This window comes from Cladophialophora carrionii (assembly GCF_000365165.1).
Source record: "Cladophialophora carrionii CBS 160.54 unplaced genomic scaffold supercont1.3, whole genome shotgun sequence".
NCBI classification, from domain to species: domain Eukaryota; kingdom Fungi; phylum Ascomycota; class Eurotiomycetes; order Chaetothyriales; family Herpotrichiellaceae; genus Cladophialophora; species Cladophialophora carrionii.
The window spans coordinates 2,561,276-2,582,591 of record NW_008481828.1 but is presented as its reverse complement, the minus strand read 5'-3'; the positions used below and the strand labels follow the sequence as shown (position 1 = coordinate 2,582,591).

Sequence of the window (21,316 nt, the reverse complement as noted above, 5' to 3'; positions counted from 1 at the left end):
TATTGCCCGCTGGACCCTTAGAGAGGCCATGCGCCCTTTACTGCAGCGTGTCGAGAGACGGGCTTGCCACTGCCTGTTTGTGACGTGGGATGCAGACCGTACCGCGGTCGGATATGGACCCAATGGCGTTCAGAGAAGAGCACGGAGTAGATGAGAGAGGCAAGGTCCAGGCAAGGTCGACGACTTTCCACGTTTCACCTCGCCTCCATGGTGTACTCGTACGAAGTATCGACATCGTCCTTCCAAGAGTCCCAGGTGCGCAACTGGTGTTGCTCTCCTCGCCCTTGCAGTAAGTATACTCGTCGTCTTCCTTTGGACGGTCATCCTCAGTACCCAACACTTCATAATTGTTCAACGTTCAATCATAGTTGATTTGGATTCCTCCGCCTTGAAACACGGCTACTTCTAACGGATCCAGCTACAGTAGTAATGGCGCAATGCACGAGTGTTGACGCAGGGCCAAGGTAGAATACAGATTATCTGGATGAGAGCATTCCTACCGCGCACCGAACGCTGGTCTTCATTCGCTGTCAGCCCGGTTGCAGTTGATCGTGGTCCCAAGTAAGGGTACATCGTACGCGTACTTCCTTCAGACCTTGACTCTTTTCGCAGCTTCCATCCTTGTTCTCTCCAGGTCTCTGGCGCGTTTCCTCTCCTCCCTCTCTGCTTTCGCCTTGAGGTACCTCTCTGTGTGCTTCAACACCTGCCCTTCCTTGCCGCGCACAGTCAGATCATGCACGACGGGCGGCTTCGTGAAGAACAAGACCCGCCCCTGATCATCCTGCGGGAACTTGTCGCGGATGGATTTCGGAATGGAAGCGTTGGCGGTGTCGGAGAGCACAAAAACGTCGCCGGCGCGGTGGTCGGGGTATGTGCTTGCGGCAGCGGGGGTCCCTGTAGAAAAGTTTGGGTATGATTGAGAGGTGGGCGCAGCGGTTGAGGTTTGTTGTTGATACAGAGGCCGACCAAAGGTCGCTTGTGAATGAGACGGAGTGGCCGATGAGGTGTAACTTCCTTGGCGGGCTGGAGTCAGGCTTGGTTGAGGTTGAATCTGTTGATGCGTGGTATACGAGTGGTGGTTCTGCTGAAGGGCTGGTGTCGAAGGGGCAATGTTGGCACGGTATGTGGTTTGTGACTGGGCGAACGAGTTCTGTCTGCCATACTGCGGAGCAGGCGAGATCGATTGGTGTTGATAAGGGTTCGGGGTCAATGAGGGTGATGGGCGTGTGAGTTGAGGCTGCAACGTAGGTGTGTGGCTCGCACCGTTAACAACCGGGCGTGGCGCCATGCTTGTGACAGTGCTCATAGATGGTTGTCTTGCAACTGGCGGTGGGGGTGTGGGAGGCGGCGGAGGAGTTGGTTCAGGTGGCGGTGATTGCTGTTTGGATCAATAAAGGTCAGTGACAAGTCTTTGTGCGGCGGCCAAACGAAGCAGTTGCCCTCAGTGAACACTACGAAAACAACAAAAGACTTACATTTTCCTCGCGAGGTTGTTTGTGAATGCCTCCGATTATAGGTGGTGCGTTTGGATGCCCCCATTGCGGCGTGGGAAGAGGACCCGAGTCCGTCATATCGTCCTTCAACAAGTGCTTGAGTGGACTGGGCACTTTCTTGATCTTTCGGGGGTTGTCAAACAAGTCCATTTCATAGTCCTTGTCCCGAACCTCGTCGGGTAAGCAGCTGGCCCAGGTCTTGATCTTGTTGAACCTGTGCTTCTCTTCGTTGTATCGAGCCTCGCAGACGTACACCTCGGTGGTTGGACTGATATTGCGAGGTCTGCCCCGGGTATATCTGGTGAAGAACATGACAAAGCAGCGGTCGAGGACCTCGTCGATCTGGTGGTCCCGATACTGCCCGGTCTTCACGACTTCGTTCGGCCAGAAGTGCTTCTCGTACTGATGCACCGTCTGCTCGGGTCGATAGTACCAGCAAGCATTGATCCATTTCTGACCCTCGGTGTCTTCCCAGGTTCGGTATATTTGAGCGACAATCGGTTTTGTCACATCATTCTGATTCTGAAGATGGATCCAGTCACCGACCCGCCAGAGCTCATTCTTGTGGAGGATGCCGTTCGGTAAGGGTCTGCGCCCGTCCTCCATAAGGTACTCGTCGTCGGGTTTGGCTTTCTCGATCTCGACCAATTTCTGCGCTTCTGTGTGCAGGTCTGCAGCATCTTGATAGATCTCACTCCCATCCTCGTTGAACTGCTTTGCGTTATTGAAGAGAAGATCGATATCCTTCATGAACTGCTCGATGGATTGATACTTCTTCCGCTTAGCCTTCTTCTTGATCATGTCGAGGGCAATCGGGTCCTTGATCTCAGCGAAATAACTTGGGTACTCCTGCTTGTCCGGTAGTCGCTCAAAGTGGCGGATTTTCAGGTTACCAGCCTTGTCCTTGGGCTTGCGAAGGCCTTTGAGGATGGCCTTGATCCGAGCTTCCATAGGGGTGTCGACCTTGGGAGGACGTCCTCGCCGCTTGGGCTCGCCGGCCTTGTCATCGTCATCGCGGCCTTTGCGTCCAGAAATACTGGTCCGGCCGCCTCTTCTGCGTCTCTTTCGCCTGCCATCTTCTGAGTCGTCATCGGCGCCGTCGTCATCCTCATCTTCCTCGTCCTCGTCATCATTATCCTCCTCATCCTCGGAGCCGGGTGTGGGCTCAGGGGTCGCGTCAGGTATCTCTCCGAGGTCTGGGAAGACTGTTTCCTCTTCCTTGATCAAGCCTTCATCTACCAGTTTCTTCAGCTCCTCCTTGAAGACGTCTTGCAGCAAGAACACGTCGCGCACTGGGCCAGAGTTGGGTCGGTTGTAGACCTGAGCGTTGTGGACGATCAATGCGAAGTCTCGAACGAACTCAGGAATACCTGTGTATTGCTTCCTCTGGATCTTCTGCTTAAGAGTACTAATGGCGACGGGATCTTTGATGATTTCGTGGTAGTCTGGCAGGACCCTTCGATTCGGTATGCGCTTGAAGAGTTGCGAAGGAAAATAGTCCCTGTGATGCGCGTCAGCCTTCGCCTACTACTGGTTGTGCAATGGGTTCCACAAACTCATTCTTGACCTGAATCTTATGGTTTGTCAAGATATCCGTAATGTTCTTGAGGGCTTTGTATTGATCGCGAGAAACAGGGCGGCCGTCGCCTTCTTCTCCTGGCGCATCATCTTCGTCGGCTTCGGCGTCCTCGTCGGCATTATCGTCCGCAGCGGCCTCCTCTTTCGCGTCGGCCGCGCCTTCGTTCTTCGTGGTAGGCTCGACTTCGATGGACTGGACGGGCTCCGATGCCTTAGCATCTGCACTGTCCAAGTCGGCCATTTCTCGTGACTACCGCGACAGGTCTATGCGCAAGGAGGGGAGGGGAGGAAACGGTGATGGCAATGACATTGAAAGACCTTCTTGACGTCCGGCTTAATTATGTATCGCGTTCATTGGTGATGCGACATGCGACAGCGGGGACAGAGTAAAGCCTGCGGAAAGCCGCGTCTTCAAGATCTGAACAAGGAAATGTCTTGGCGAGCTTGACTGTCGCTGCGGCTTCTGACGACCTCACTTCAACTCGACATTAGCCTTCTGACTACGGAGTACTGAGTACTTTATATTATCGACGGTGGTAGCTGTGGACAGCCTGTCCCAGTCTCCCAGCCTAATGAATTCGGAGGACGCGTCCTGGTCGTCGAGTCGCGTCGAGGGCCGAGTCGGCAAATCTGGGGTTAAGCCGGACTGGGCTGATTAGACAAGCAATCGAGTACATTCGTACGATCTTCACCACTTCCAAAAGTCCGTCAAGCACATGTCTGGTTAGTAACACATAAGAGCGAGTGTTCTCTGTTTGCAATATATCGTTTGCGCGAACCGAAGCCCGCTGTTCCAAGGACTCAGAGCAGGTGCCACCTCGACAGCTGCCACTTCATCCCTTCCATTCATGACCACATCCTTCCAAGTGGCAAGATTACATCCGTCTGCAAGATAGCCTTCTATTGAGAAGCTCGGAGCTGGAACCGTCTTGATTCATTGCCTGCAACCTCCTCGCACTCGTAAGACGAGATGAGGGTGCGAATACGGGGCCCTTCTGGCAAATCCTCCACAGTCACCCTCGACGACTCTGCCACAATAGACACATTGCGGAAAACGATTGAGACCGAAACATCACTATCCTCCTTTGAGCTCAAATATGGGTATCCGCCGAAGACACTTTCACTCGACGAGCATCCGGCCTCCAAGCTGCTTTCGCAACTTGATGTCAAATTGAACGGGGAGCAGCTCATTGTCAACGAAATCAAGTCCTCCAGCCAAACTACTGGGATGCAACCCACACCCGGCGATGCAGCAAAGAACGCCATGCGGGCAGCTGGTCCCTCGACAGACCATGGCAGAGCGGCTCCACATGTAGCAGCACCTTCTCGTGCAACGTCGAAAAGGCCGGAACAGTCGGGAGCCCCCCTCTCGCTATCACGGAAGCAGAACGCAGAAATGGACGATCCTCCAGAGATCTGGTGTCCAGATTTGCAAGGCACCATGGTCTTGCGGATAATGCCCGACGATAATTCTTGCCTCTTCAGAGCAGTCGCGAGCGCCGTCCTGTCAGACGTCGATGCCGTGACTGAACTCCGGTCGATCATCGCGCAGTACATTCAAGCGAATCCGGAAAAATACACCAAGGCGGTCCTCGACAACAAAGAGCCTGACGCTTACTGCCGTTGGATCCAGACCGAAGATGCTTGGGGCGGCCAGATTGAGCTCGATATACTCAGTCAGCACTTCGACATCGAGATATGCAGCATCGATGTGCAGAGCTTACGCGTGGACAGATACAACGAGCAGGCGCAAACCCGCTGTTTCATTGTATACTCCGGCATCCATTACGACACGATCGCTCTGAGCGTACAGGGCCAACCGCCAGAATTCGACGTCAAGCAATTTATGCAACCATTGTCGGATGAAGCGCTTCCGCAAGCCATCGCCTTGTGTCAGAAACTGCAAGAAAAGCACTACTTCACCGATACGGCCGGTTTTCAACTCATGTGCAATGACTGTGGGGTGACATTGACTGGCGAGGCTGGGGCCATGAAGCACGCGCAGGAGACGGGACATATGAATTTTGGCGAGGCCTCGTGAATGGATTCTGCATGAGGCCCTTGACAACATGCGCAGAACCTCCTACGCTAGATCTGGTCTTGCCTATGGTCTGCGTAAGAGCTCATCTTTCTGCTTCTTGGTTCCTCGGCTTCGGAGGGATCTCGCGGTAACATGGTCCAGGGCAGTGAGATTGGTGACATCTGGCTGCCAGACTATCCGATGTTCAGGCCTACTGTGCGGGAAAGCAATCCCGTCCTCATCAGGCGTGGGCCGACTTTCTCATACTTCGGTGTCGGCAGTTGACAACGGAGGCACTCCGTTCATGGTTATAGCCAATTTTTTTAGGTGCTATGCTCTGCTGGACTGTGTGAATGCCGGCTAGCTGTTAGGCCTGATGTCGCCAGGATATATGCAAAATAGTCGACCTCGCCGGTGGATATGTAGGTTCTGTGTATATATCGGTATTACGCGGCTTAGACTAGACGACTGCACCGACAGGGAGCTGGGGGTTCTGGTTCTCCAGATGTGTATACGTCTTTGTCATCCTGGGATTACTCACCCCGTATCGTAGCGCAAATGGAGTACATAGCTTGCCAGTTGTGGAGCAGCCACTTCTGGAGCCGTGGAGTGTGCACCAATAGTCATACCGGCCTACCCAGTAGGTAGCCTCACTTGTTCGCACGACCCGGCTCACTCCTGACCAGACAAAGGGCACGTAGGGCTGGGCAGGCATCATCAGGACGGGTCTGGATACCTCCAAGTTTCCAGGCCACCGACTCGACGAACATCCGTCAGGTCTGGCTCGCTCCACTGCAACGAGACTTTTGCCCTTGGCTAGCCATTGAGCATGCTGGCCGCGCAGTCCCAACTTTCTGCTCCATGGGCCGCATTGGCGCTTGTAGCCGAGGTCGAACGGGAGCTGAATGTATATATTGGACAGTCAATGCCCCTCGAGCCCTTTAGGCGGGCTCTCAACCCCAAGCCGTGAGATCGAATTGACTCTGGGACACATCCCGCCTGAACATCTATCTGTCGAAAACCCCCTCTCATCAGCTCCCCAAGCACTTGCACAATGGCGTACGCACAGTCATGGCTCGATGTATGTTTTCCCCACCCCGATCCTCAGTCGCTGTCTCACCTGCACTGACACACACACTACAGCTGGAGAAGAACCTGGGCGGTCGGATGGTGTTGACCGGGACACCAGAGGAGATCAGAGCGCAGTACGACCAGCTGGTGGCTCTGCTCCTCCCGCAACTCCCTCCACCATCCGAGGCCGTCGAGAGCAAGGACGGTGAGGTCGACGGGATCAAGTACCGCCTGTACACTCCAAAGGAAGCTGCCAAGTCCGGCCCTCTCCCCGTCGCCATCTGGACACACGGAGGCGGGTTCATGACCGGCGACCTCAACTCGGACGACCTCCTCTGCAGAATCGTCGCCGAAGCTGTGCCTTCCATCGTCGTCAACATCGACTATCGTCTTTCCCCCGAGCACAAGTTCCCCACCCAGCTTGAGGACTGCCTGAAGGTGTACAAATGGGTGAGCTGGCAAACCCCAGAGAGGAAGTCAATATTCTGGCTGGATGTTCTAACACAATCTGTGTCCCCCTCTAGGCACGCCAGAATGCAAGCTCCTACGGCGGAGACCCGAACAAATTCTACACCATCGGCGGCTCAGCAGGCGGAGCGCTGGCCTTGCAGATCGCCAACCGCATCGTCAAGGACCCGTCGAAACGCGACGGCGTCCGAGGCATCGCGGCCATCGTGCCCTGCGCGCTGCACTACGACAACGTCCCGGAAGAGTACAAAGCCTTCTACACGGCGTACGAGCAGAACAAGGAAGGGGTCCCCATCATCGACAAGAAATCCATGGAAATCTTCTACGAGCACGCCGGCGCGGATCCCAAGGACAGCGACATGTTCACCGCCCTGGCGACGGACAACCACAAGAACTTCCCACCCACGTACTTTGTGAGCTGCGAGATGGATCCCCTGCGCGATGATGCGTACGTGATGGAAAAGGCGTTGAAGAAGGCCGGCGTGCCCACCAAGCATGACCACTACAAGGGCTTGCCGCATTATTTCTGGATATTCCCTTCCGTGCCGGAGGGCCAGCAGTTTGTGGCAAACTTGATCGGAGGTGTCAAGTGGCTGATCTCGCAGATGTGAGGCGAGGATGAGCTTTTGTAGTGTTCGAGATCTAGAAGGGTCATAGGATTGCAGAGTTCGAGAATTTCCGGTGGTGAAACCTTATATATCGAGAGAGAGACAAGATACCTCGCCGTCAACCATGCGTATCTCAAAGCTGCGAGCAGTCTCTTGGTGGGAAACTGAGCGGCTTGGACGGACAAGCACGATAGTTCGCATGGGGAAAACTGAGCTTTCAACATTGCGGGGCAGGTGGGCGGTAAACAAACCCCGCCAAACCCCCAGCGGCCCTTAAGCCCTAAGGCCATTTACTGCACCCTGTCCATCCTCCCACCCCACTTTGAGGCTCCCTCGGGCCCCCTGCATGTGTGTGCGTACCTCGTACAGCACCTAGAGTAAATAATTTCTCCATCTCCGTCCGTCTGCGCAGCCTTACCGCAGCCCTACGCGCAGCCTCGCCAAATCTCCCCCCGTTTCTACAGAGTACGAGTACTCGTACCGGGAATCCTCGTCCACGCCGTTTTCCTTCCCATGACAACACCGTTCCTCACGAGCCTCGATGGCTTCCCATCGACATTGACGTCGACGACCGCACCCAACGTCCTCCTCGACAGCCCCGGGCCCACCGAGCCCGATGGCCTCCCCTCGAAACGCACCACCACCGCGCTCCTAACCACGAAACTCACCTCGGTGCTCTCGTCGTCGTACGCGGACCATGAAATCCGCGACACGCTCCGCCTGCTCGACGCCCGGGGCGTGCAGAATGACGAAGACACCCGACGGCATCTCAAAGCCAATGCCCAGAAGGAGGTGATAGACTGTGACGCGCGCATCGTGGGCGACTTTGGCCACGTCGCCGCGCAGCTCCGCCGGGTCGGCGACATGATCGGCAGTTTGAACGCCACGTGCGCGGCCATGAGGACGCACGTCCTCGCGGCCAAGAGGGAGAGTGGGCCGACGTTAGAAGAGGCCGGGTTGCTGTTGAAGCGGAAGCAGGACACCGAGGCCAAGGAACAGCTTCTCCGGGCGTTTCGGAGCCATTTCCTCGTCTCGGACGACGAGATGGCCGTCCTGACTGGTCCGACTGCGGCGGACGGCGTGGATGAGCGGTTCTTTGCGGCACTCGCGCGCGTCAAGGCCCTGCATAGGGATTGCTCGTTGCTTTTGGGGTATTCTTCGACGGCGACGGCGACGGCCCCAGGCATCGACGACGAAGGCTCCTCGCGGCTTGGAATGGAGCTGCTTGAGTCGACGACTCGCACACTGGACGCATCATTTAAAAAACTCTACGCTTGGGTTCAAAGCAGGTTTAGGACGCTGGACATTGAAGACCCGCATATCTCGGGTGGTATCCGACGGGGTCTGCGCGTCTTGTCCGAACGGCCGACCCTGTTCCAGAATTGTCTGGATTTCTTTGCCGAGTCGCGGCAGAAAACACTGAATGACGGGTTTCAGGATGCGTTGACGGGCGGTGCTGGTGGGGCTGGGCTGGGTAAGGCGATTGAGTTTTCGACTCACGAACCTCTGCGATATGTCGGCGACATGCTCGCTTGGGTGCATAGCGCGAGTGTGTCGGAGAAGGAGGCGCTCGAGGGGCTGTTTGTCGGTGATGAGGAGGAGTTGGCTAGAGGGTTGAGTGAAGGGCGAGCGAGTGAGCCGTGGGCCAGGATTAGCAGTGGCCGACGGGGCAGTGGTGTTTCTGAAGAAGAAGAAGAAGAGGGAGAAGAGCACGAAGTGTTCGACGGCAGGAAAGCCCTCTCAGAGCTGATATCGAAGAATCTCTCACTCGTGTGTCAAACCCTGCAATCGAGGATTGACATCACGGTGCGGACGAGTGGCGATCCCGTCTTCATGTTCAAGGTGTTCAACCTGCTCGATTTCTACCGTGGGATATTCGCAAAGTTGCTGGGCGACGACAGTCCTCTGACAAAGATGGTTCAGCAACTCCAGTCTTCCACGCTATCACAGTTCGAGAAGGCCATGCAGGAAGAGACCTCCGCCGCCGTGGCATCGATGGATGCCGAACCATCGCCGGTTTTGACGCCTCCGGTGTTCCTAGCTACCGCATTATCGCAATTCAGCGAGATTTGTCGTGCGAGAGGACCACAGATGACGGAAGCCGAACTCGAGCGCCTCTACACAGCAGTGTTGGGTGGCATCATCTCCGCCTGTGCCGAAGGCGCCACTCAGATTTCGGACATGCGCAGAAGCTGCATCTACAAGATCAATTACATGACCGCCTTGAAAGCGACATTGGCCAATGTGTCAGCACACGCATCTGCGGCGCGGGTACCGCTCCAGAAGTCCGCTCGTGAGATTCAAATCTTGAGAGATCAGTTGGTCGAACTCGTCAGCACAACTTTCCTCGATTACTCCGGCGTCGCGGACCTCACCCAAGAGATTGACGGACGAAGGACCCAACCGTCCTCGCAGAGAAGGAAGTGGCTAGTTGAGAACCTTGATGAATCAGCACAACGCTTGGACGAATTCCTCTCTTCCGCACTCATGGATGTGCAGGAAGCCCTTAAACCTCTCCTTGATCGTACATTGGCTACCGATGTCGTGGCTGAGGCTGTGGAAAGGTTTTGTACCGAGTTCGATGAGTTAGAGGGTTTGTTGGAGACTGTCGATATGGAGACTACAGAGACTGAACAAGATAAGCGTGGCGAGGATGAGATAGACGAGGCGGATGCCCACGGGCCGTTTGGGTCATTGAGAGAGCTGTACCCTAGAACTGGCGCAGAGGTACGCGCTCTGCTGAGTTAGCCAAGGAAATAGAAATGCCACCTCTAACCGTCTCCCCGCTAGAAGGTGTGGACAGCACGAGGTTGTGGTTAATGCTGCTCAGATTGCATTGTTCGACTATCTTTTTGCTTTCTTGGTCTGAGCTGCTTCGTTGTTACATGCGGTGATCAACTTTTGCGATTTGTTTTGTCATTGCCCTAGCATTTGAGTCTGGACAGAGCTTTGCGGTCGAATCTCCGCCCGCTACAGGACCTTCTCGGCAGCAGAAACTATTCTCAGTCAGTATGGCATTGAGGCTGAGCCTAAACCAAGTCAACTCACTAGTGACACCAGTGTTGTCTGGCTCAACTGCAACTTTGACAACCTTGCCATTATCGGTGAGTACAGCATAACGCTTGCTTCGGTTGTTTCCCAGGATCTTAGCAGCATCGAACTCGACATCCCAGGCGCGGGTGAACTCCCCAGCCGGGTCTGCGAGGAATCGAATGCCGCTCTTTTTCGACTCATCCAAGCTCTTTGCCCATGCTTTCATCCTGTGAAGGAAAGTCAGACAGAGTAGATCCGTATACGCAGATGTTCCTTGCTTACACGAAGGCATCGTTGACAGAGACCACAAAGACCTTTCCAGCATCCTTCAACTTGTCACTAGCAATATAGCCAGGGACATGGGTGTCTGAGCAGGAGGGAGAGAACGCAGCAGGAACGCCAATGACAACCCCTTTGCCGGAAGCGAGCTCTTGGGACAGGTTGACCTTGTTGCCGGGTGAATCCTCATAGAGGTCGATGTTGGGGATGGAGTCGCCTTCTTTGACCTGCAGAGGAATCAGTGCTGAGGAGCAGAACGCAGCGGGGATTGAGATACCATGATTGCAGGTGTCGAGGAGAAAGATCTGGTGAATGGTTTGGAGGAAGCAGTCCGGAGTGAGGTAGAAGAACGTAGGATGGATCGCGAGAACATTTATGTGACCGAGGGGCACTTTCCAAGTGGGAGAAATATTTGGAATGTAGAATTGCAGGTGCACTCCGCCAAAGTTCAGTAACTCGTAGGTACGCTGTTCGCCTTCTATTGTCAATTGGTACCATACGTCCCGCAGAAACAGTGCAGGAGCGAACGAGGACAATCTGATGCGGGGCAGCTCACAGGAGCTTCTCCAAGCTTCTGCATGAGGCCTCTAAGAATTGCGAGACCCACTATTAAAACGACTAATACTGGGTTCCTTGTCGGCCCCGAACTACAGAGCATGAAAGTTCTGTGCTGTCGCCTGGAAGTGTATGGGATAAAAGGCACGTCTGTTCACCTTCTAAGTCGGGTACTTAGCAAATAATGCTTCGACGACACGGAAACTTTCTGTTGGTCTCTTCAGCGTGAAATGCTGGGCTTCACAGTCTCCTCATTCCCCACGTGCCTACCCATTCAGATGTGCGACTAACAGCATGCACATGTATTTGGAATTGTCTGCCCGACCTTGCCTTTGGAGAATAAGCCAATAAGATGTACAGGTAAGCTCGAGCGGATAATGGGCCGCGGCTCCCTCCAATCGCATATTTGACGGACACCGACGATAGAGCGAAGGGCTCACAAGCAGACAGACCAGGAGGACTGAGTACCCTCATTCGAGTACCATGAACGACTGAGCAAAGTTGGAAGCGACTTGGCGTGATGGAGTCCACCAAGAGGGATCGCATCACATAAAGCAAGGCTATTTCTGCAAAGAACCCGGGCATCGATCAAAGCGCTCGCTTGGCTCTCGACCCTGCATTTGCTCGCAAAGATTCGCGTTGCGGCTGAGAGCCTCTACTTGAGCCGAAGAGCCCCTTTTGTTTCCCTGGCTGCAGATCGATACTAATCTTTTCTGGGATGACCAAATTGGCTCACTGGGTACTCGTACTCTTGCGACGCCTTGCCCAAACTAAACCTCGCCCAAGCTTGAGTTTGTTCGACTTGCATGCCCGTCTGCAGGAGCCGTTCCAGAGCGAGAAAGTCTCGGGCCCAGTCCGTACTCCGCAGGGTCTAGACTCGCCCCATTGCACAATGATACTCAAGCAGGGAACATGCGATGCTGTGCAGTAATGATGGTAACGGTTTAAGGGTCATGCCCTCTGGTGGTTCATCGCCATGGCAAGCTGCTATGAGTGATCACTTCTTGGAAAAGCCACATCGGCTCCTTCTAAGCTTCAGCAAGGATCTTGATACACGGTGTGATGCAGGAATTGAATGGCTTGACTGAAGCCAGAAACACATCTCAGGCAGGAGTCATCCTCACGGCTGCTTCCCCGGGGTTTCAAGTCGCTGAAAGGGGGTCACGCCACAAGCCGCTGGTGCAGTATCGCTTGGGCATACTGTTTTGTTAGACCCTGCCATTCTGCTTCGAGGCGATCCGCGATCTCGGTAGCGAAGCGAACCCGCAGACCATGGGAGCCTCGATCTCAGCAACAGGCCTCGTTGCTGATGACATTTTTTTTCACCGGGATGGTCATCGAATGCGAGATGCCATTACGGCAAAGGAATGTTGCGAGTTCAATGATTGTGATTACCCTGTAGACCTCCGTGCGGCGATTTTACGCCATCGACAAGAATTGACCCCGATCTTACGCTAATATGATGCATGCAGAAGAGGTACAAATTGAGAGCTTTGAACTCATCATCACATCGCAAGAATCGGGCACTCCTGAATACGTACTCACCGTCATCGTCAAAGCCGTACTCGTACGCGGCAGCGACTCTTGACTTCGGCCATCGGCGCCGAGTCTGACGCACCTGCTTTGATCGACACATGATCGCCGTCAGCACCCAGTAGCTCGTACGTATCACGGTAAAGTGACCGCATCCAAGCGCTTCCCACCACAATCGGATCCTCGTCGGCGAAACGTGAATGAAGATCTTGCGATCACTCAATCTTCTCCAAAATGGTCGAAAATACAAGGCGGTGGGCACCTCGCGCAGAATGGCATAGCATTGTCAATACACAGCACCCCCTTTACCTGTCACAGCGCTTGCCCCCCGGGCGAGAAGAACTCTAGTGATATTGGCGCCGCAGCCTCTGCCACCATTTTCGTTGTGCACAGTACATGGTTCTGGGAACGAGTAGCCTGACAGAGTGCAAAGCCCTGCACGACGTGCTCTATGTCTGATTTGAGTCCTGCGGACCCCGTACTTGACCCACGATCAACCGAAACATTGAATCTCTTGGCTACCGTTCGTTTGGCAGGTGCAGGGGTGCTGTGCCCGTCCCGGAAGTTGCTCCGTGTCGTGACGATGGAAAGATCGCCGCGAAGGAAGCTTTCGTCAGCATTAATGTGCGGTCACGCACGAGTACAATGGCACAAACCGTTGTGCTCCCATCGGCCGAATTAGTGGTCTCTTGGGCAGTCGATCGTTCTATCCTTCAATTTGGGGAAGGCTGAGAAGTCCACATTGGCGACTGAGCGAGCGCCTCATCCGTCATCCTGGTCGCACTTGGGGCTCTTTAGCGAATCTAGTCACGCCGCGAGCACGACTTGGAGACTTTGCTCCTCGTAGGGTGCATTGAGGTTGGCTGAAAATAAGGCCCGTTACCTGCTCTCCCCGATCCGATCGTTTCTTGTCCTTGAGTTTCTGATGCAGGAGCGTCCTATCAGTGCTGGCTGTCATTGAGGTTCGCGGGTCTTAGCGCGCCGCAAGTGCTAATGGCCATCCAACCCACCGCCCCCGGTTAACCGAATTTCCCCTCGTCCTCGCGCTGTCGTTTAGCCGCAGAAGCCCCATGCCCGCCTGAATCAAGTGTGCTCCTGGGACATCCACTCGAGTGGTCCTTTCGATGACGCTCACTGGTTCAGCGTCCGTCAGAGAGCGAATGGCGTTGTGGCACTCGCCAGACACCGATAGAGGCAAAGCAAAACTGGTCGTTCCCAGAAATCTGGCGTTATTATTGTTCTGCCCTCCAAGCTCCAACCGACGAAGGCGCAAGCCCTGGCAGTAAGGATCCCACTTGCCTGCCAACTCTCGTCTCCAGGGCTCGTACTGTACCAATCCATCCACCACCACTTCCATCTTCAGCATCGTTCACTTATCGACGTCTCATCGTCGCTTGACACCTGCTCTGCACTGTAACCACTCTCGCTGTGTAGGCTGACCACTCGACTTCCGACCTGATTCATCGATTGCTTCATATCCGGTTGACTGGCTCTTTACCTCGGAGATCCTCCATTCCTGCGGCGCCGGAACCTAACCTGCATTTTGGCAACGACCGGATTCGAGCACCCGAGCTGTCTGTGCCACTGGAAGCATCTACCACCAACGCATTCCATTCCAATCGCAATTGTCTGATGACAGCCCACGCATACCTCGACCGGCTATTGTGATTATACTATCCCACGAATCTTATACCACTATCGCTCATCCGTAGCGATGCTGTGTTGATTCGGCCTTGCGCAGCGACTTGCATCACCGACTGCGAAGACCCTTTTCGCCCTTTTCAACCCTAGCCGGGCAGGGAAGCACAGATCGGACTGAATTACACGTAGATAGATCCACTCAAGATGGACGGGGGCGGCGCAGCGAACAATTCAAGCGACTTTGTGCGCAAGCTGTACAAGTACTTCTCCCACGTGCGGCTCATCTGTCTATCCAGTACTGACACGTCTGCACAGAATGCTCGAAGATCCATCATACTCCTCGGTAGTGCGCTGGGGGGATGATGGCGATAGCTTCGTGGTCCTCGAGAACGAAAAGTTCACCAAGTCAATACTGCCGAAACACTTCAAGCACTCGAATTTCGCTAGTTTCGTGCGGCAGCTGAACAAATATGACTTCCACAAGGTGCGACAAAATAATGAGGAGGGGGGAACATCTATGTATGGCGCAAACGCCTGGGAGTTCAAGCACCCGGAGTTTCGGCAGCACAGCAAGGACAGTCTCGATAACATCCGACGCAAAGCACCAGCGCCTCGTAAGCCGTCAAGTCTAAACGATGAACAGATCCCGATTCAACAGATTGATCTCATGAACCAACAGATCGTGGCCCAAGCCCAACAAATAGAGTCCTTGGTCGCGACCACCAACCAGCTGCAGATGAACCATCAGATGATGGTACAGGAAATCCTCCGACTACAAAAGACAGTGCTCAATCATGACCGAGCCATGCAAGATGTCATGACATACTTGAACTCCGTCGATGCGAAGCAGCGAAGGGATAGCAAAGCACTGTTCGCCCCACCAGGCGAGGCCGCACAGACGAACACGACGCTGACGCCGACAAGCCAGACGATGCCCCCACAAGATGATGATGTCCCGGCGTCGCCTCTACAGCATGCTCAAAAGTTGTTGGGCGATATCAATGCTGACGGCCAATTCAACATCACAGCCCTCGAACAGATGAACACAAGCATCGCAACTCCGCCGGTAGGACAGGATCCTCGAGGTGGACTATTCCGTGGGCCCAATTCTGCCGCATCGAGTGGCACAATGACCTATGCGAAGATGAACCCCGCTGAACTCGAGACGGTGGTGTATCCGATGGGAACAACAAATGGTATTGATCCCATGTCCAGCGAGTACATCCACAACATTCCGTACCCAATGCCATCACGAGATGGAGCCGATCCTCGGACACAGTTTGCCGACACTCGGAAGAAAAGCGGTTTGTCAGACCCGGGCTGGAGTCGGCCGCCTCGAATACTTCTGGTCGAGGACGACCCGACTTGTCGACAGATTGGCGGCAAATTCCTGTACTCATTCGCCTGCGTGGTAGATTCGGCGCTTGACGGGCTGGAAGCTGTCAGCAAGATACAGGAAGGCAACAAATACGACATGATCTTGATGGACATTATCATGCCCAACCTGGACGGCGTGTCGGCCTGCCACATCATCCGCCAGTGTGACCGCACGCCGATCGTTGCGATGACCTCGAATATCCGGTCCGACGACATTCAGATGTATTTCCATCACGGTATGGACGATGTTTTGCCTAAGCCATTTACGCGGAAATCATTGCTTGATATGTTGGAGAAGCACCTGATGCATCTGAAGAAGCTGCCACAGGGTATGGAACAGCAGCCCTTGTCGGCAACGACTGCACCATCCGGAGCTGCTTCGTCGACAGCGCACTCCGTCCGGGACGACATGTCAGCAGGCGCTTCCCCGGCTGGCTCGAGTGGGACGTGGAATTCACCCAGTCAATATTCCGGCGTTTCACCCGTGAACCCAAACATGCACTATCCTGGCATATCCTCACAGCAACAGTATGTGGATGCAAATGGGAACGCATATCAAGCCGGGCCACAGACGCCCGTGGGAATGCGGGGACCAAGCATGATGGCGCAACAGCAACAACCGACACATCGACGAGGTCAGTCCGAAATGTCTGGAGCAGCGGATATGGGAAGTGCGACCAAACGCCAGAGAATATATCCACCACAGCAACAGCCGATGGCGGCGCCAATGCGGCAATAACCAAGCCGAGCGCTATAAGACGGCGATAATGCAGATAAATTGGTCAGCTATGTACAGTGCACGGTGAATCTTTTAGGATTCACTGACACCAGGATCCGCGCTGGTCTCCATGCTTCCAATCAACAGCAGACAGAAGAGGCGCTATCGAGCGTGCTTTGGGATCGCATAGCCGCCATGCCGCCCCATGCGGCACTCCGATCTGGTGCCTTTTGGATTACGCCGCTGCCCGGTCTCCCTGGCGGTACAGGAGAAGCGTGAGAACGCTTGTGCTTGTCTCAGATACGGCTTGGATGAGACGCTATGCTCAAGGGACGTTGAGCGTGGGGAGTGGATGGCAGAGGTCACACCAGTAGTTTGACGGGGCATACAGAACCCCACCTAACGACTTGACGAAGACATAGGGCTGGACAAAGTGGTTGGCGGGGGCTTGTGTCACGTTACGATACCTTTTTCAAGAGCGAACATCGCTTTTGCCGAGAAGGACGGCCGAATTGCTCACTGTGGGTCTATATACCGGCGAGAAAGGGACTGGTCCAAATTGAGATATGGCGACATTTATGGCGTGCTCTTCCGAGGAGCAGCAGAGAAGCTGATCCCAGAAGAATTTAGCACGATGTATGCCCTGCATTCGACTATAGTCAAGTGATTATTTGGTGTACAGCAGTTTCCACGGTGACAGAGTACAATGACTCGTCTCATTTCTGCTTTGCCCAAGAAGAATGGCCCGCCGTTGGTGATATGCGTGACATCAACCTTATACAAGGGGCACATCTCCAGTGGCAGTGTCCACAGAAGAATACTTTTCAACAGCGGGCTGTCCCTGGGAACGTCGAAGCTGAACAATTCGCCCTCACTGTCTATCCACCCTCCTATCAAACCTAAACCAAACTGGTCTTTCCCATATAGATCCTCTCCTACCCTATGCGCTCCTTCTCCTTCTCCCACTGCTCCGGCGTCAGACACCGTGGCGTCCACGCGTGAATCGCGGCAATCTCCTCCTTCAACAGGCCATTCACAAGTCTGCTCCGCGCGAGCAACGTCTTCTTCTCGAACTCCGGAGACACAATGATGGCGTTGAAGGCCTGGCCGCAGCCGCCGGACATGTCTTCTATGGAAATGTGGGTGATGTCCAGCGAAGATTGGAGCTTCTTGGTCAGGTACTCTGCGTCGATGGGTTGGGAGAATGAGGACGAGACCTGCGCCGCTTGAGTGTCGGTGTTCGCGGCCATGGGGATTTCGATGGGAGAAGGGGCGGCTCGGCGGGCGACGGCGGAGAGAGGACGTACGTGTCTGCGTTGTTGTCGCGGGGTCGTTGGACGGTACAAGACTGCTGGTTTGAGGCTTTGGGCAAGGCTCTGTGATGAGCGGACTGCGGTGGTCGATTTCGGGATTATTTGGCGCGTGGCTTGGAGTGCCAGGACGGTGCGGACGTGCATGAGGCTGTGAGTGCGTATGTGGGTTCTCGGTGGTAGAAGCAGTGGTATGACGGTGGGCGGAAGATTCGTCTGGAAATCAAGTCGCGATATGGTTGTGAATTGGAAATCAGTGCTGGCGGCTCTTCGGCCACTTGCATATTGCGTCACTGGGTGTGTGTTTGCAGCTGGTGTGGCCAGTGCGTCAACTTTACTTCAGCCTTGGGCAGCGGTGCTCTCCAACTCCAACGACAACAGACATCAACAAGCGGCACCCGAGTTCAACGCGTCCACGCTCCGAATACCTACAATGAGCATCTCCAGATTGAATCCGAATCCGAATGCTTCGATCCCTGCTGCCACGCGCTCTATTTGTCCCTAAGCTCAGCGCACCTCAGCTTCCCATCCGTCGCAAAATGAGCAGCTACCATGTTTCTCCGTTCACCACGGCGGTGGTGTCCTCGATGCGCCGCCTCTACCCAGAAGCGTTGGCGGACAAATCCTTCGACAATACCGGCTTGCTTTTAGAAGCCCCCTTTATTCCCTCGCGACCGCGCAATCGCAACTCTGTCCTGCTAACCGTCGACCTCACTCGAGCAGTGGCAGAGGAAGCCATCGAGAACAAACACTCGGTCGTGGTTGCGTACCATCCCATAATCTTCCGCCCCCTCAAATACATCACATCAGGCGATACGCAACAATTATCCATGACTCTGCTGCTTGCGCACGGAATCAGCGTGTATTGCCCACACACCGCGGTCGACACCGTCCCCGACGGCATGGCCGACTGGCTCTGCGACATTGTAACCGGCAAGCTCGAGGACCCCGAACCCGAAGCCTACGCCGCAGCGTCTCTCCCTTCCGAAACAGAAGTCACCACATCGGAAAGCGGGTCCGAGGCACCCTCCAAGGCGTCGACGAGACCGACCTCCCCTTCGGCTGCGGAACATGACAATGATGCCATGACCGATCCTTTCACCACACCAAAGGCGAAGATGAGGCTGGAGAGGCCGAATCATGTGCATAGGACGTATTCGAAGCCGAGTTTGCCACTTCCGACGGACGAGTTTCACGCCAACGTGATTTCGCACACGAGAAGCGTAATTACGCCGTCTCCGCGGGCCGCGATTGATGCAGCGAATCAATTCACTGGCTCTGAGAACTACAATACCTCGAACACGGGTGCTGGACGGTTGATTGAGTTCTCCACACCTCAGCCTTTGACACTCTTGATCACGAGGATAGCGCATGCGATCGGACTGCCCAAGGGATTCGCCGTGGCGATCCCGCAAGGCCGGAATCTGGGCGAGATCAACATCTCCAGTGTTGCGACGTGTCCAGGTAGCGGAGGCGGTGTGGTCAGAGGCACACAGGCCGATCTGATCTTCACGGGGGAGTTGAGTCATCATGAGGCGCTTGCTGTGGTCGAGCGGGGTGGATGCGTCATCACTCTCTTCCATTCGAATTCAGAACGGGGGTATTTGTGGGGTGTCATGAGAGACAAATTAGAGAGAGAGGTCGAAAGCGAGTGGGCAAAGGTGAGGGGTGAAGAGAGTGGAAAGAGGGGCTCGAGTGAGGAATTACAGCAGATGTTGAAGGATGAGAGTGTCGAAGTTGTGGTTAGTGAGAGGGATAGAGATCCCTATGGGATTGTGGTGCTTGACGACACAGCGGTTGAAGGACAGAAGATCAACGAAAGTGGCACCTGAAGAATTCAACCCCTGAAACCGAATCGCGAGGGACTATACTATCTCGCTCAGCTACGCTCCAGCCGCACTGCATGGCGCAGCACGCCTGTCACAAGCGAAACCCCACCAAGTGCTGCGAACGATTCCTTTGACGAGAGTCAATCAGGGTTGTGCGAGCTGGATAGTGCTCTGTTGGGCTTGACTTCGCAATGACCTCGGAATGAACGACAAAGTGGATAGTCCATCCACATCGAGCAATCTTACAACTCTCGCGTCGCCGATCCTCTGACCGTCGATACAACCTCCACGAGAATGATGCTGCCTATCTACATGCCACCGTTATTTGCGCAACAAGACGAGGTCATGGCAGAACATGATGTTGAGTGAACGGCAGAGCTGATGGAATGGTACTGAGAGAGTGCGTAACCGGCGCCGGGCCGAATGACAAGTTTCGATCAACACTGTTTGATCTTCCAGCATGAGGGACGGTCCACTCCACAAGCAAGGCGGGACTACATCGCAATAATGGCAGGTGGAGGCTGTCGCTGCTTATGGAGCCAAGGCCTGCCCAAGTCACTGTATATCGGGACGACTCTCCCCAGTATGGGATCGGCATGTACCCGTTTCGAGGGATACCCAAAAGTCCTTGCCGCTGTTAGAAAGACCGTGGGCTCCAATTCAATGTCCGACGCGAGCGATCTCCATAGCGTCCATTGCACTACATCTGATTTGGACGTCGAAATCCTCGTCCACGTCGAGCGCCCCTGCACGAGCACCTCTCTGCAAGTCATTCGCCTCGACATGGTTATTTCACTGCCGAGATGTCAATACTGGGTGACGACGGTGCGTGGTTGGATGTGCCTCGCGCCGGCACCATCATATCACTATTCACTAATTACTCGCTGCGTACTAAATATCAACTGTTTTCTACCTAATTACTCGCTATGTACTGTTTCTTATCTAACTGTTCCCTATTCACAATCTGTGATACACCGTGTAAGTCAGCACACCAACAGTGCCGGTCCGGGGAGTTTCGGAGTACGAAGCAGACCGCGAATGCGAAGATAGAGCCTCTCAATGCCGAGGACAACAATCAAACGAGCCAACCCGCTCCATCTTGATCGACGCACAGAAGGAAGAAGGGAGGAGGTACTTTCCCCTCTTGATTCAGGTCAGGGGAAGCCCTTGCTGGTATTTCTCCTCTATTACATACATATAATACATATCAAATAACTCTGGGTAGAGGGAAACTAGTACATAAATACGGAGTACTACAAGTATCCTCTCAGCTTCCTTCCCTTGTATTCTACCGTAGAGTACGAGGTACTTCCCAGAGACGCATCAACGGGGAGGCTCGACCGACCAGGCGATGCACCGCATCTCTTTTCATCACGTAGGTACCTAGGTATATCTCGGGTTTAGTCGGGGCAAACTTCCCCTCCTCCCTCCTCGTCGATGGCCGTGTCTGGAATCGTCTCTCCATCGTGTGCTCCTGCGAGTAGACCTTTCCTCCCCAATCAACCTCTCCTTGCCGAACACCTTCGTACTTCTTCACAGGGTAGTTACTCTTACTCTGGGTCAGTGAGTAGACCGTCTGCCGCCACTGTCCAAGTTCGCGTGACCTGGCCTCTAGCCGCGGAGAGGGGTATCCGGCTGCTGCAGCAGCAGCAGCAGTGGGCGCATCTTCAGTTACTCATTCGGGTCCTTCGTCACCAGCCAGACCAGAGGGGAGGGAGGGAATGGTCGTCGGCTTGCGCTTACAGACCGACCCATCCTATCCTCTCATACCATTCTCGCGTGGATTGGATGGACCCGCCGTGA

The 21,316-nt window shown here is 54.6% G+C and overlaps 8 protein-coding genes across 8 annotated transcripts; 5 read left to right on the top strand and 3 right to left on the bottom strand.

The window, feature by feature from the left end:
• Positions 1 to 589: 589 nt before the first annotated feature.
• On the bottom strand, positions 590 to 3,312 carry G647_04343 (uncharacterized protein; the record flags this gene model as incomplete). The annotated part of the gene is made up of 3 exons (XM_008728687.1): positions 590 to 1,378; positions 1,476 to 2,994; positions 3,050 to 3,312. 3 exons carry the CDS (start codon positions 3,310 to 3,312, stop codon positions 590 to 592), a joined length of 2,571 nt encoding a protein of 856 aa, XP_008726909.1.
• A 729-nt stretch (positions 3,313 to 4,041) lies between these two features.
• Positions 4,042 to 5,112, top strand: G647_04342 (uncharacterized protein; the record flags this gene model as incomplete). Its single annotated transcript, XM_008728686.1, has 1 exon — positions 4,042 to 5,112. The coding sequence occupies one exon, from the start codon at positions 4,042 to 4,044 to the stop codon at positions 5,110 to 5,112; it is 1,071 nt and encodes a 356-aa protein (XP_008726908.1).
• A 1,033-nt stretch (positions 5,113 to 6,145) lies between these two features.
• Positions 6,146 to 7,241, top strand: G647_04341 (uncharacterized protein; the record flags this gene model as incomplete). Its single annotated transcript, XM_008728685.1, has 3 exons — positions 6,146 to 6,172; positions 6,235 to 6,612; positions 6,687 to 7,241. The coding sequence occupies 3 exons, from the start codon at positions 6,146 to 6,148 to the stop codon at positions 7,239 to 7,241; spliced, it is 960 nt and encodes a 319-aa protein (XP_008726907.1).
• A 510-nt stretch (positions 7,242 to 7,751) lies between these two features.
• Positions 7,752 to 9,986, top strand: G647_04340 (uncharacterized protein; the record flags this gene model as incomplete). Its single annotated transcript, XM_008728684.1, has 1 exon — positions 7,752 to 9,986. One exon carries the CDS (start codon positions 7,752 to 7,754, stop codon positions 9,984 to 9,986), a length of 2,235 nt encoding a protein of 744 aa, XP_008726906.1.
• Positions 9,987 to 10,208: 222 nt separating this feature from the next.
• Positions 10,209 to 10,923, bottom strand: G647_04339 (uncharacterized protein; the record flags this gene model as incomplete). The annotated part of the gene is made up of 4 exons (XM_008728683.1): positions 10,209 to 10,234; positions 10,287 to 10,498; positions 10,554 to 10,777; positions 10,828 to 10,923. The coding sequence occupies 4 exons, from the start codon at positions 10,921 to 10,923 to the stop codon at positions 10,209 to 10,211; spliced, it is 558 nt and encodes a 185-aa protein (XP_008726905.1).
• Positions 10,924 to 14,595: 3,672 nt separating this feature from the next.
• On the top strand, positions 14,596 to 16,395 carry G647_04338 (uncharacterized protein; the record flags this gene model as incomplete). The annotated part of the gene is made up of 1 exon (XM_008728682.1): positions 14,596 to 16,395. The coding sequence occupies one exon, from the start codon at positions 14,596 to 14,598 to the stop codon at positions 16,393 to 16,395; it is 1,800 nt and encodes a 599-aa protein (XP_008726904.1).
• A 914-nt stretch (positions 16,396 to 17,309) lies between these two features.
• On the bottom strand, positions 17,310 to 17,624 carry G647_04337 (uncharacterized protein; the record flags this gene model as incomplete). The annotated part of the gene is made up of 1 exon (XM_008728681.1): positions 17,310 to 17,624. The coding sequence occupies one exon, from the start codon at positions 17,622 to 17,624 to the stop codon at positions 17,310 to 17,312; it is 315 nt and encodes a 104-aa protein (XP_008726903.1).
• Positions 17,625 to 18,223: 599 nt separating this feature from the next.
• G647_04336 (YbgI/family dinuclear metal center protein) lies at positions 18,224 to 19,516 on the top strand (the record flags this gene model as incomplete). Its single annotated transcript, XM_008728680.1, has 1 exon — positions 18,224 to 19,516. The coding sequence occupies one exon, from the start codon at positions 18,224 to 18,226 to the stop codon at positions 19,514 to 19,516; it is 1,293 nt and encodes a 430-aa protein (XP_008726902.1).
• Positions 19,517 to 21,316: the final 1,800 nt, after the last annotated feature.